This window comes from Stegostoma tigrinum, chromosome 22 (genome assembly GCF_030684315.1).
Source record: "Stegostoma tigrinum isolate sSteTig4 chromosome 22, sSteTig4.hap1, whole genome shotgun sequence".
Lineage (NCBI taxonomy): Eukaryota > Metazoa > Chordata > Chondrichthyes > Orectolobiformes > Stegostomatidae > Stegostoma > Stegostoma tigrinum.
Genome location: NC_081375.1, coordinates 14,621,845 through 14,636,108, shown reverse-complemented (window position 1 = coordinate 14,636,108; position 14,264 = coordinate 14,621,845). Strand labels below are relative to the sequence as shown.

At 38.5% G+C, this 14,264-nt stretch overlaps 1 protein-coding gene across 8 annotated transcripts in view; it reads left to right on the top strand.

Moving 5' to 3' along the window:
- LOC125463570 (E3 ubiquitin-protein ligase rnf213-alpha-like) overlaps positions 1 to 14,264 on the top strand; it is a 205,762-nt gene that overhangs the window by 150,990 nt on the left and 40,508 nt on the right. For all 8 annotated transcript variants that reach the window (XM_048554962.2, XM_048554967.2, XM_048554969.2 and 5 more), the window contains 7 exons: positions 705 to 887; positions 2,995 to 3,167; positions 6,518 to 6,617; positions 9,337 to 9,451; positions 10,202 to 10,400; positions 10,816 to 11,012; positions 13,355 to 13,477. In XM_048554962.2, the coding sequence (XP_048410919.2) occupies positions 705 to 887; positions 2,995 to 3,167; positions 6,518 to 6,617; positions 9,337 to 9,451; positions 10,202 to 10,400; positions 10,816 to 11,012; positions 13,355 to 13,477 (1,090 nt within the window). The remainder of the gene's footprint in view (positions 1 to 704; positions 888 to 2,994; positions 3,168 to 6,517; positions 6,618 to 9,336; positions 9,452 to 10,201; positions 10,401 to 10,815; positions 11,013 to 13,354; positions 13,478 to 14,264) is intronic.

The following is a 14,264-nucleotide window of genomic DNA, read 5'->3' as shown; positions in this document are numbered from 1 at the left end:
GTAATGCTCAAGTAGATGGCAGTTATTGAATGGTAACTGGGACCTCATGGAGGAGACTGTCAGTGAGTGATCAGATTTTGAACTGGGTTTTGGACTGTTTTTTTTCTGTGAGAAAGAGCCTAGCTTTTGATGCCACTGCATGAAGATTTGAAAGCTGTCTGCCTGTCCTTCCATGAACAGCTCTTGGGAGCTTAGAGAAAGGAAAACTTAAGTTATACATATTATAGCCTTTCTCTGAGTGAACTGTAAAGATGACCCCAGTCAGCATCCTCAGAAAATCAATTAAGCCCATGCCTGTGGAATAACATATTGTGAAAACCCCTTAAGTAATCTCACCATTTTTGTTATTTTGTTTAAGCCTTATGTGTTATTTGTTTGTCTCTGTCTTTTGTATGAATGCACCTGAAAACAAAGTTTTGGGTTTAAAGCATAGACATTGTTGTTTAACTTTGCTATGCTAAAGTTATTGTATTGTTAGTATATTGCTAAGAGTTTAGTTTAAACAGTAAATCGGTGTGTGGAATTGATTATTCACAGAGTCTGGCATTGGTTATTGAAAAGACTGCTTAGGAATTGTCGTTTTAATTTTAGGTTTTAATTTTACTGTGTTGCAAATGCAGAGGCTGGTTTACTTCAGCCGTCTCTCTCCATGTTATAACATCTACATTTAATTTTATTTTAATGCTCTGTTTGTTTTGTTACAGATTTGGCTTGGAACCATGTCCAATTTGCATAGGACAGCTCACCAAACCTGTGTTGCTTCCATGCGATCACATTTACTGTCAAGACTGTTTAAAGCAGTGTCTTGTTCCAGGCCAGATGTTGTGCCCACTCTGTTTAACTACTGTGAATGACGACTTTGAAGTGAAGGTATCTGAAGAAATAAGGTACGTTTAAGAGGTTGGAAAAAAGATTGGTTGTATTATTATTTGTCTTTTGGGAGAAGTTAAAATAAAGGACAGCAATCAAAATTCTATTGTTTCATTATATTTCATGTGATATAAGTAAGGTGACAAACTGTGCTGGGTATTCCAGGACCATCCTGGAGTTTGTTCTACCTCTGTCCAGTTGGAGTATAGGCCATTGGCTGCATTTGAGCTGGACAGGCTAGGTAATTCTTTGAATTTGGTCTGGTTGGGATCCTCGGAGAATCAAACCCAGGGTGCAAGGAGTGTTGTGTCTGGCATATCCCCTGGAGATGTCTAGCAGGCCTAAGGGGGAAAGGGATGAGTTAGGGGAAGGAGGGACATGCAAAGGAGATGGGGTGTTGCTGGTCTTTAAAGGAGGCCACTCCATGGGTCTTGTCAATCCGCACAAACACTGTCTCCCAACCCTCCGGCAAAGTGTTCCTTTATTTACGCTCAGAAATGGTCACCTTGATTGCTGCGTCACTGGCAAGGCCCAACCCTACCTGCCCCTGAGAAGGTGCTAAAAACATTTTTACATATGTGGATCAGTAATTTCATGGTATTGTGATTGTTTTTACAATTTTGCAGGAGGTATTTTAGAATGATGAACCCGAACCAGATCCCAAACCGACTGCATCTGGTTCAGATCACTTAATCAAGCAACAGCTTTTCTTTTAAGGAGTGTTTTGTCGTCACTGCAGCACGTTTGTTATGTGAATCCTTGCACGCCCTTAGTCTTCAGTAATGCAACTGAGGCTTAACATCCAAACTTCTAGTGCAAGTGCCCGCATTTAAGTGAAATATCAGTAGTTTTTGGTTTTAAGTGTTCTTTTAAATTAAAATTGAGTCAGTTGTTTGCATGAAATTTGTTTGATTTTCCCACCTCACCATGTTTTGATTGTATAACACACTAGTCATAGACCAAAACTGTATCGCTCACATTGATTTGTGATGACTCCCTGTTGATTTACACAAACTTTAGCATCTGTTGTGCAAAATAGTGCTGTCTTAATATGTCAATTAAGACAGAATTGTATTCACTTCTGCATCTTCACTTGCTGCAAATCGTACAATGCTTTGAATACAATCTCAAAGAAAATTGCACTTTCTGGGCTCATCATTTATAAGAATGACTGTAAAAGAAATGATTAAATCACAGTTGTTCTAGCGCAGGAAGAACCTTTAGATCGTATTCCAAGCAAACAGTTCACCTGATGCCGTTGTCTCGCCTTTACCTCGGAATCCTGCATGTTTTTGTTAGTACGAGCACAGCCTATTTTCCTTTTGAGTCCTTCAGTCGAACCTGTCCAACAATATATTTCAGATCTTGGCCACTTGTGAATAAACACCTTTTTTCTCATGTTGCTTTCACTTCTTTTGTCCGTTACTTTAAATCCCTGCCTTCTCACTGATACTCCTTTACTGAATGGGAGAAGTTGTTCCCTGTCTACTCTATCCAGTTCTCTCATGATTTTGAATACCTCTATCAGATCTCCTCTCTACATTTTTTCCAAGGATAACATTCCCAGTTTAACTTTTGTGTCTTTGTAATTGAAATTCCTCATCCTGAAACCATTTCGTAAATCTTTTTCATAGCCTATCTGATACCTTCATTTCTTTCCTGAAGTGTGGCGCCCAGAACTGGATTCCCTACTCCAGCTGAGACCAGAGTAGTATATATAATCTAATGCGAGTTCAACATGACCTCTTTGCTCGTGTTAATTACTTAATCGACATAGCCGTCCTGAACCTTCTGCTCTTGCGATCCTTTTCGAATTATGCCTTTTATGTTTATAATGTTTCTCCATGTTGCCAAACTACGCACCTTACATTTTTTCTCATTGGAATTCATCTGCCACCTGCCCACCCATTCCATCAAATGGTAAATGTCCTTTTGAGGATCTGCACTATGCTCATCACAGTCTACAATGCGTACGATTTTTGAATCATCTGCAGACTTTGAAATTGCATTCTGTAGACTTGCACAAGGGCTAGGCCATTAGGGAAAACATTTTATGCAGCTGCTTGTGTGTTCAGTTGTATGTTCCTATTACTTTTTATTAATGTGTGCTCTTGACTTTTACAGAGAAGCTGTTGAAAAAAATGCCATCTTTCGCAAGAGGTGTGATGCATTTTTCATAGCTCTGGTTTCCATGGTCTGTTTCAAAGATAATTCACCACCGACTAAAGAAGTCATTACTGACCTTCTGTCACAACTGGTTACTGAAAAGGAGGTGTCTATCAAGATCTTGGGCTCAGGTGTGAAAAGTCTTATTTTTCATAGTTTTTTTGGTGAGCTAGAGATAAAGCATTTTCGGTGCCCAAATTCTGTCTCTCATCCTACCATTCTTCACTGATGATATTGATGTATTTGGAGTTAGATTTTACAGGTTTTGTTCAGTATCTCAGTAATTGTTTACTTGGTAGCACCCTTATAGAATCATAGAATCTCTACAGTGTGAAAGCAGGCCATTCAGTCCATCGAGCCCACACTGACCCTCCAAAGAGCATCTCATACAGACCGACACCCCTACTCTTTTCTTGTAACCTGCATTTCCCATGGCTATTCCACCTAGCCTACATATCCATGGACTCTATGGGCAATTTAGCATGGCCAATCCACCTGACTTGCACATCTTTGGACAATGGGAGGAAACCAGAGCACCCGAAGGAAACCCATGCATACATGGGGAGAATATGCAAACTCCAAACGGAGCTGTCACCTGAGGGGAAAATTGAACCTGCATTCCTGGTGCTGTCAGGCAGCAGTGCTAACCAGTGAGCCACTATGCAATCCAATCTCATGACGTTTTGTGTTCAAGACCCAATCCAGAGTTTAAGCACGTTCACTGACAGTCCTCTGCAGTACTGACAGATTGCTGTGGTGTTCAGGGTGCTGTCTTTTGGTTCAGACATTAAGCTGTATTCTCAGTTGATCATGAAAGATCCCATGGTGCCATATCCAAGCACCCTAAGGAATTATTCCTGGTGCCCTGGCTAATATTTATCCCTCAATATACATCACTAAAACAGATGATCAAATTAATGCCTGTTGGAATCTACTTGTGCAAATTGACTGCTTTGTTTCCATATTACTGTAATGATTTGCTCCCGAGATATCGTGAAAAATACGTAGCCTTTCATTTTAAACCTTGTCCAATAATCCCACCAATACTAATGAGTTTTCTTGTTTGACTGAAAACCATACCTAGGAACAGTAACGTTAGTAAGTGTATTACTGGTAATTCTGGATGAATGATCCAGAAGCATGAGAAATGAGATGTTAGAGACCATACAGAGGATATTTATGAGAATGATTGCTGAACTGGTCTTAGCTGGAGGTGATTAGGCTGGAGTTGTTTTCATTGGAACAGCCAAGGCTGAAGAGATGTTTAATTGAACTGTGTAAATTTACATCTGGTTGAATAGGCTAGAAAGAGGAGCCTAGTTCTGTTAGTGTGAGGCCAGTACGCCAGTCACGCCAAGAGATTTAAAGTAAAGCTGGAAGGATGGGAGGACAAGTTCAACCAAAATGGTTTCACCTAGAGAGTTGTAGGGATGGTAGATGCAGAAATCCTTGACACCTTTTAGAAATGCTTGTTTGAACATTTGAAGAGACATAACCTACCAATCATCCACCTATGAGAACCTGGATAGTGTACTTAGGTCAATTAGCTGTTTTTCAATATACTCAGCTACTATTTTCTAAAGTGACTCTTTCTATCCCGTAAATTTTGATAATTCTAGTTAGTTTCGCTGCTGACTGGTCTCTATGGATGTTAGCTGGCTTTTCATTCCCCAGTATGCTGCAGGCCAATTTGGTTCTAGCCATGCTTCGTATTCCCACAACAGCTTGTAGCACTCGTCACTGAACAGTACTCAGGATGTTAGCCCAAGTCCTTGGCTTTAGCACAGGAATCCTATAATCAATTGCATTCTTTTTCTCTTACGTTACCTTCGCTGAGTCTTTGAACGAAACTTCAACTCTTCCTCATCTGTTATGGCCCATATACATTAATTCTTCACATTATGTCTTCTCCCTTTCATTTCATAATCATTGTCACTGTTAATTCACAATAACAGAAGGTATGATGAAAGACACTGACGTAGTTGAAAGATCCTATTTGCAATGGATGATACAATACGGGGAGGTGATGGCCTAGTGGTATTATCACTGCACTGTTAATCCAGAGACCCAGATAATGTTCTAGAGACCCGGGTTCAAATCCTGCCCCGGCAGATGGTGGAATTTGAATTCAATAAAATATCTGGAATTAAGAATCTAATGATGACCATGAATCCATTGTCGATTAGCAGAAAAACCCATTTGGTTCACTAATGTCCTTTAGGGAAGGAAACTGCCATCCTTACCTGGATTGGTCTACATGTGATTCCAGACCCACAGCAATGTGATTGACTCTAAACTGCCCTCTGGGCAATTAGGGATGGGTAATAAATGCTGCCTAGCCAGCGATGCCCTCTTCTCATTAATGAATAAAGAAAAAAATGTATTTGAGCACTTTGAGTTGAATTTCTACTCAATTTGAGAAACAGCACAAAAGTGTCCTTAGTTTAGTTCTAAATTTATACTCTTAAGTCAGACAATCCAAAGGCTTGGTGGCTTGAGAAGTGGGAGATTAGGATATTTATAGGTGAATATATGAAATTCAATCAGCCTGCATTGTTAGGTTGGTGCAGAGGGAGCTTTCCTGTAGATCTCTGTGCTACATTTGATTTAGAAATAATGGAAGCTGACAGCAAGCATCCGAAATGGAAATGTTGCCCAACAGTGACTCAGAATTTGCGAATACCCGATAGTGGAGCAGTAGATAACAAGGCAATGGGGTGAGGTGGGAAAATCCTTTGGTGTGATAAAAACAAGTAAGTAACACCATTGGTCGATTTCAAAATAGTAATGAGAATGATTGTGATTGTGAAAGTTTTTTTTCAGTGAGAATTTCATATTATATTTGATATTTTGAGTCATCATTTTTATGAAAATAGTATATCATACTACTGAGTCTGGTGGTGTTGTCCATTGGACATCTTGCTGCTTGGAATAAAAAAAAGGTTGCTGGAAAAGCTCAGCAGGGCTGGCAGCATCTGTGAAGGAAAAAGGAGTTAACATTTTGGGGCCGATGACCCTTCTGCAGAACAGTTCTGAGGAAGGGTCACCAGATCTGAAACGTTAACTCTGTTTTTCTCATCACGGATGCTGCCAGACTTGCTGAGCTTTTGCAGCAACTTTGGCTTTGTTCCTTATTTACAGCATCCAAAGTTCTTTATTTTGCTGCTTGGAGTAATTGTTTAAGAGGTCCTACCATATTGGCTGTAGAACCATTTTCATTGTGGATTAGTTCCTTCTTGTTGAAGTAGAGCTGTCAGTTTGACTTGGTAGTTCGCCTGGTCTGGTGGAATCTGCTAAAACTCCTTTGTCCTGCAAGTTTCAACTCCAACCACAAGCCAACCTCCTTGGAAGCAAGTGCTCTAACTTATATCATCTTACCGTCAGCATTGTAAAATATACAAGTCTTCTATCTGTCTCAGTTGTGCCACTGTTAACTTACTTCTTCTTTTACATCAGATTGTTGTTTTGTGTTTTTCTTTAGATCGTCAATATCATACCAGAACCCTTTCACCGTTCGATGACTCAGTTGATCGAAATCCTGTTGTCCGTTCCATAGTACTTAAACTGCTATTAAAGTACAGGTATTACCAAATGATAGGTTGAAGAGCTATAGCATTTTCCTCTAGATGTTATCTATTTTGTAAATCCAGAGACAGTTACAAAAGAAGTGTAGTGTTGTACATTAATTGAGCTCTCTTTGCCATTATTCTTGCCATGGTCCTTAATCCCACATGAAGTTTATATGAAGTGTAAACAGTGATTGGAAATTTTAGGAAGTTAGCTGCAGCCACATCCTTCTATGAACAGTCTTAACTGGGAATGGCATTTTTTAATGGGCGGGTTAAGTATCTCCAGATCCAATACATATGTCTTGATGTTACTGATGCAGGTCTAGACTCTTAATTCTCTTGATAGTCAGCAAGTGTTTGATGAATATCAAGATTCGGTTATCAGTCTTTCAGCAGAGCTAGCACAGACATTACTTTTAGGTAAGGTCTTCTGCTTAATGCTGAAAAATGCATCAGATTCTTTTTAATTAAAAGAATACTGTGTACAGACTTGATGTGCTGTGTACAGTTCAGGTTGCCCTGCTGTAGGAAGGATATTATTAAACTGGAAAGAGTGCAAAAAAGATTTATAAGGATCTTACCAAGCCTGGAAGATTTGAGTCATTAGGAGAGGCTGGATAGGCTGCGACCTTTCTTCCTGAAGCATGGAGGATTCCAAAACTAGACGGTTTAGGATTAAGGTGAGAGGGGAAATGTTTAAAAGGCACCTTAGGGGCAACTTTTTCACACATCGGATGGTGTCTTAATGGAGCGAGCTGCTGGAGGAAGTGGTAATAGTCGGTGCAATTACAACATTTAAATGACATTTGGACAGGTACATGGAGAGGAAAGGTTTAGATGAATTCGGGCCAAATGCAGGCAATGGGACTAGTTCAGTTTAGGAAACCTAGTCGGCAGAGGCAAATTGGGCCTGTTTCTGTGATCTTTGACTCTGTGACTCTAAAAGTAGAGTGGACAGATTAGCGGGTTTGTACAGTTATTCATCATCTCCCAGTTGTTCCTTAGCAATTAAATTTCTGTTCACAATTTAATGGGTATGTACGAAACCCCACAGCTTGTTCACTCTCCCAAATACAGATTTCCTGAAAGATTGTTATTCCAGAGAATATCCCAATAACTTGGATGTGATTATTGTTTTTATCTGGTTAGTAAAATTATCAGCTGAATTTGAATGTATTTACTTATTTCGTTGGTGGCATTCTGCAGGGTTGATTGTCATGTTTAACTTGTCAATTTTTGAGAATTTTCATGCAAGTAGTATCAGATCTTATGAATATTTTTTGTTTTCTTTCCAAGATTTAACTAGTTGCTTTGAAGTAGTTAAAGTGATCTCTGGCGAATTGGAAAACTGCAGGAAGGATGTTGATTTCAGAAGGGGTGGAGGTAGAAAGTGGAAAACCATAGACAATCTAATCTCTGTTTTTGGGAGAATAAGAATGTAACAGCAAGAAATTTTGAAACAATGAGGCAGAGATAGAGTGGTTTTGTGAAAGGCAGATTTGTTCAAGCTGTTTGAGAATGTAACAAATAGGGTGGATAAGTTGTACCAATAGATGTAGTGTATTTGGATTTTGAAAAGGCATTTGATAAAATGCCACCATGGCAGTCGGCAAGATTTCTCTGGAGTATAAAGCTTGTCTGAGTTATGGCGACCGTTACAACCATCATTGCGTTCATTAATGTTCTTTAGACAAGGAAATCTGCTGTCCTTACCAGTCCTGGCCTATGTGCTTCCCCAGACTGTAAACGATGTCAACTCTTGTATTTCCCTGTAATGGTTTAACAAGCCACTCAGCTCAAGGACACTTGGGGATTATCATTACCTGTCATCTTGCCAGTGATAATCACATCCCACAAAACAATCCCTAAAAAAAGTTATAGTTGCTCAGTAAAATAAGAGTGTGCGGAGTTGGGGTGACATATTAACTTTGGTTAGCTACTAGCAGGAAATAGTGTCACAATAAACAAGCCACTTTTAGGTTAGCATACTGTACCTTGAGGTGTGTCACAGGGATTACTGCTGGGGCCTCAACTATTTGCAACCTATAATAATGACTAAGGACATAGGTGAGAGTACTGGTGGAGTACCACCACTGGAATACTGTGCATTGCTTTGGTCTCCTCACTTAACAAACGATAACTGGAAGCATTGGAAGCAGTTCAAGGAAGTTTCACTAGGCTGATTCCTGGGATGAAGGGGTTCTAATTTGTGGAAATACTTCCATAATTTCATTGCAGTTTAGAAGAATGAGAGGTGCGTTTATTGGAGGTGAGCTTTTTGAAACTTATGATTTTGAAGCAGTTTGACAGACCAGATTTGAAGAGGATATTTCCACTCTGAGGAATCCAAAGCCAGGAGGTAAAGTGTAAAAATAAAAATGGAGATTAAAAAGAATTTCATGTTAATCTTTCTCTCTATGTAAACGAATTCAGTCGAGGCTGGATTGTTGCATATATTCAAGCCCGAGTTGGGACAGAGTTTTGATCTACCAGGGAGTCAAGGATTGTAGGGAACAGGTAGGAAAAGGGAGTTGAAGCCTCGTCAGATCAGCTATTATTTTATTGAATGGTAGACCAGGCATGCCTACATCTATTTCTTATGAACTTTAAAAATTCTGTCTTAATTTTCAATCACGTTCACAGAGTAATGTTTTAGGTTTTCCCTGATATTGTAGCTGTATATTGTGCATTTTCAATGATACATTAACTGAAGCACCTGTTCTTCTTCCAGTTTTGATGACATTAAGGATCACTTGCAGCAGTATCTTTCTGCAGTTCAAAAATCAAACATTCTCAACCAGAAAGATCGGACGGAATTCTATGCACTGTTTTTGAATTGTTTGGAGGTAAGGTTGTTTTCACTCATTGGTGTTAATGCTCTAAGCAGCTTAGATCATAAATCATATTTGTTGCTAAATATTCCAAAATGGATTCCTAATTCTTCAGCAGTAACAAATATAAGACTTTAAATTTTATACGATGTTGTGATTGAAAGTCTATCACGTGACTCTGGAATGCATAGGTTATTTGCTGATAAATTAAGTCATTAGCGCCATTGCTTTTGAATCAGAAAGTTTTGAGTTCAAATTACAATCAATGGTATAATTACACTTCAGTCAAGACATTAAACTAACACCCAGGTATTGGGCTTTTATGTCCACCCAAGGGCCTTGGGTGAATGTAAAAGGTCCTACAGTAATAATTGATGTACAGGGAAGTGCCTAGACAATATTGATCTCTCCATCAGTATTAATAAAACAAAGTATTTGGTTATTGCTACAACTATTTGTGGGACCTTGATGTGTGCACGTTGTTCACTGTATTTCCTGCATAACGACACTAAGTAACTCTGATGTAATACCTTGCCTGTCAAGGAGTTTGAAATATTCTGAGCTCACGAAGGGTGCTCTTTAAAAGTGAGTTTTTCTTCCATGCTTTTTTAGAAAGCAGATAATTAAGACATAAATTCACTTGAACTCAACACAAGTTGAAGAAATGGCATCACAGCAGCACAGCCCCATTACTAAAAGTCTAGTCTAAAAAATCCAGCATTTCAGAAAAATTATTATTAACCAGTTTTCTCCTACTTCCTTCAGGATTCTATATATGAAAAATCCCAGTTTTGCACAGTACAAGAGAAAGTTGCTTATCTGGTCCAGGAAAGAGATTTCCTTCAGAAGTACATTAAACACAAGAGTTCTCAGACTACAATAGAATCCTTACAGCTAATTGCCAGAATTCGACTTTGTTTTGACATGGCTTCACAACTTCTGTGTGAATCACACGACACATTTGGTAACGCTTGTTTTTGATTTAAATAATGTTTAATATTTTCTCTGTTATCCTTCCATCTCTGTCCAACTGGACCACTCAACAAAATAATCAAACGAGTCTGATTTGTGCATGCAAATTGATCAGTCTGTAAAGATTCTGTGATATAAAACCAGGAAGTTATTTGTTATCGGCAGAATAAGCAATGTCATAAAAGACTAGTGTCAATTGTCAGTAAGACTGGTATATCAGTCATGATAGATGCTCCCTATTGCCTTTATCATGAATAATCTACCGATACTGACTGTCTAGACTTGTGTAAATGATTACTTTGTTGAATACTGAATTTCAACCTAAGATTGAAAGTAATTAGTAAGTGTAAATAATTTCTTATACTGACTCATGTTATAAATTTATGTTTCTTAATTTATAATTTCAGCTAATGATTTAGGATATGTTGATGCAAAGAGCAAATTTTTGGGCCAATTAAAGAATATGCTTCATAACTACAAAAATGATTGGTTCCGGATTTACCTTGTGCGAAAGCTGTGCAGTCTGGGTGGAATGGAGTTTGTCCAGCAGCTTTTAATGGATGATCAGTTTGCATGGCTATTTCCAGAGCAAATTTTTCAACAGGTACAAGCCAGTAATCTATTTAATTATTTGTGTCACTGATTATTTAGTCAAGATAGTATAGTTGCTACCATTGTTCATAATTCACAAAAATACAAATTCCCTGAAAGTTTAGTTGTGAATACTTGTAATACTTATCGGACAAAATATTGCTCAGAAAGGTGTATTAAAGTTATAGGTATCACTGATTTATATTCATCAACATCCAAATGAAATATCAAAAGTACAAAATAAAAACCAAAAGAACTCTGGATGCTGTAAATCAGGAACAAAAACAGAAGTTGCTGGAAAAGTTCAGCATGTCTGACAGCATCTTCCTCTGCCCTGAGGAAGGGTCACTGGACCCGAAACGTTAACTCCGATTTCTCTTCACAGATGCTACCAGACCTGCTGAGCTTTTCCGGCAACTTAAGTTTTTGTATCGTAAATACAAATTGTTTTCAGTGTAGGGCCATTAGGAATATAATGGTGAATAAACTGTCTCAAAATCTAGAAATTTTTTTTTAAAAATGTACTAAAGAGTAACACATCATTTCAAAACACTTTCACCTGGAGGTCTCTCCGTAAAGATGAGTGCACTCCTAACATTGGCAAAATTCCTGTGGAGGCAGAAGGTGGCCCTTAAGTAGTCATTGGGTTGAACAGTTGAGCTGCCACCATTCTCACTGCTGGAAATCTGTTATGGTCATACTAAGACTCGTCCTGACACCTGCCCCTCCTCTCCTGTTGCAATTTGTGATTTTCAAAAAAATTTATTTCATTTATGGGATGAAGGCAGCAGTGGCCAGACCAACATTTATTGTCCATCTCTAATTGCCCATAGGACAGTGAAGAGCCCCTTGTGAATCTGGAGTCTCAAGCAGGCCAGACTAAGTCTGATGGCTGATTCCTTCCTTAAAGGATGTTAGCAAATTAGGTGGATTTTTCCAACAATCAACAATGATTTCATGATCATCATCAGACTCTTAATTCCAGCTATTTATTGAAATTAATTTTTAATTACTACCATCTACTACAACCAGATTTGAACCCTGGTCCCCGAAACCTGGGTCTCTGGATTAATAGTTTAGCAACAGTAGATTAAATTCATTCAGCTCCCTCTCGGGTAGCATACAGAAATGCAAAATCTGCTGAAGACCTTGTGTTACAGTTGCTGAGCTTGGGTACAATATGGTTAACTTTCTATATATTCCTTAATTTCCTTCTAATAGTTTCACCTTTTAGCCACAGCTATAAAGATAATATATCTCACTAACTCTATGACTTCACTTTTGTTAGAACTAATTCAGTCCAGCTTGACATACCTGAGAATTGCTTCATAATAAAAGCTGCACCTATTTGGACAGAAATGGTGAACACACAGAGATATATCAGAGATAATGGGAACTGCAGATGCTGGAGATTCCAAGATAATAAAATGTGAGGCTGGACGAACACAGCAGGACAAGCAGCATCTCAGGAGCACAAAAGCTGACGTTTCGGGCCTAGACCCTTCATCTCTGATGAAGGGTCTAGGCCCGAAACGTCAGCTTTTGTGCTCCTGAGATGCTGCTTGGCCTGCTGTGTTCGTCCAGCCTCACATTTTATTAACACAGAGATATATGCTGGGACATTAGTAGACATTTCACTAGACTATTCTATTAATAGTCACATTCTCTTGGTGGTGTTGCAACAAATACTGAAAAAGTCTCTCTCAACCTCAAAATGGAGCTTGCATTTCGTTATTAGATCATTCCTGTGCATATTCCTAATAACTGTACTTCAAACCATTTCTGAGCCATGAAACTCTTCAAAGTATCCTGGGAGTAGAAAAGTACCCCATAGCTGCAAATTTTCTTTTTTGTCGTATGTAGCTACAGTGGAGTGGATACTGTTGATTCAGAGAAAGGAAATGATCTTTCCTGCTTCTGTTGGAAAGTGCCTATCTGTGGATGCCAAGAAACAGAAACAATTAAGCTTTGCTATCAAGTTGTTCAGAAGCAAATAACCCGCTAACAGCTCTGCTTACACATAGTGGGCAGTCTTTTTGAAGCTCATTCAGGTGACTAAGTTCCCATAGAAACAACATGTGAAATAATCTAAAGCTGTTAGAGAAAGGGCACTGGACAAAAGAAAGTAGAAATGGTAAATATGTTGTAGAGAAACAGTAAAGTTGTGCTAGTCCCAGCAGACATAAGACTCTCATCAGAGAGCCACAACAGGTGGTGAGTTTACCTCAGGGTCTCCATGCTTCATGAAAGGTTGAGAAGGCAGGATCTTCATGGAAACCTCAGCCAGTAGAAGTGCATAGAAAAACTGTGTTGTTGGTCAAAAATGATCATACTTTGTACTGGTTTTGATTTCAGAGAGATAATCCTGGACAAATTGATCGTTACCTTGTGTATGGTGAAAATTATAAACTTATTCGTGATGCTGTTGGCAAGGCTATTCATGAATGCAAGACTAAAAGCATTGCTGAAGCTCTGAAGGTGAGTTGGAACATCTGAACACAAGATGCACTGTGAAGCCAGTGGCAACTTTTGCTTTTAATCAAATGAACTAGCAAACAAGTAGCACACAAAGCTAGCAGTTTGCCAGTGTAGAAAGTTGCTTATTATCAGGTCCTTTAATAAATGTGGGAACTTAGTTGGTTGTCTTTAACTCCAAACTCATTCCTATCACCTTGAAAATGATACTGTGGGTCAATAATGTATGGATGCCGATGTTTCCCTGACTTACATTATATTGGAGACATTAACCTATTAAAACATTAATTGGTTACTGATTCCACTAAAGTAACAGAAGACTTCAAATATACTCCCACAGTGTAATTTGAAAACCACTTTTAAAGATAAGTAACTGAATGTAAATCTTGAAAAAAAATCTTTTAAGCACTCTGGCTTGCTGTCTTTTGTATTTTTAACTTTACTATGCATGAAGGAATTGCTCATCTGAAACTCATCTTCTAACATGTTTGATACCACTGTAAGGTTTGACTTGATTGGATCACAATATACTGGTTTATGCTGAAGTATCAAAGTTTCTCGGCAGAAATCCATCAGAAGCCATAGTTGGTTGACTTATCAAGTTATGGTGAGCTTTGCTGTCAAATAATAGCAGACTGTCAGTGTCAGATTGTATATTTTCTTGGGGTAAGGCATATTAATGATGTGGAGATATAATTTTGAAAGATGTAAGAAAGATTCAGTGTTTCTCTAGGTCTTTTTGGATTTAGATATTTTTAATCATTCCATTTAGACATGCTATAACACATGT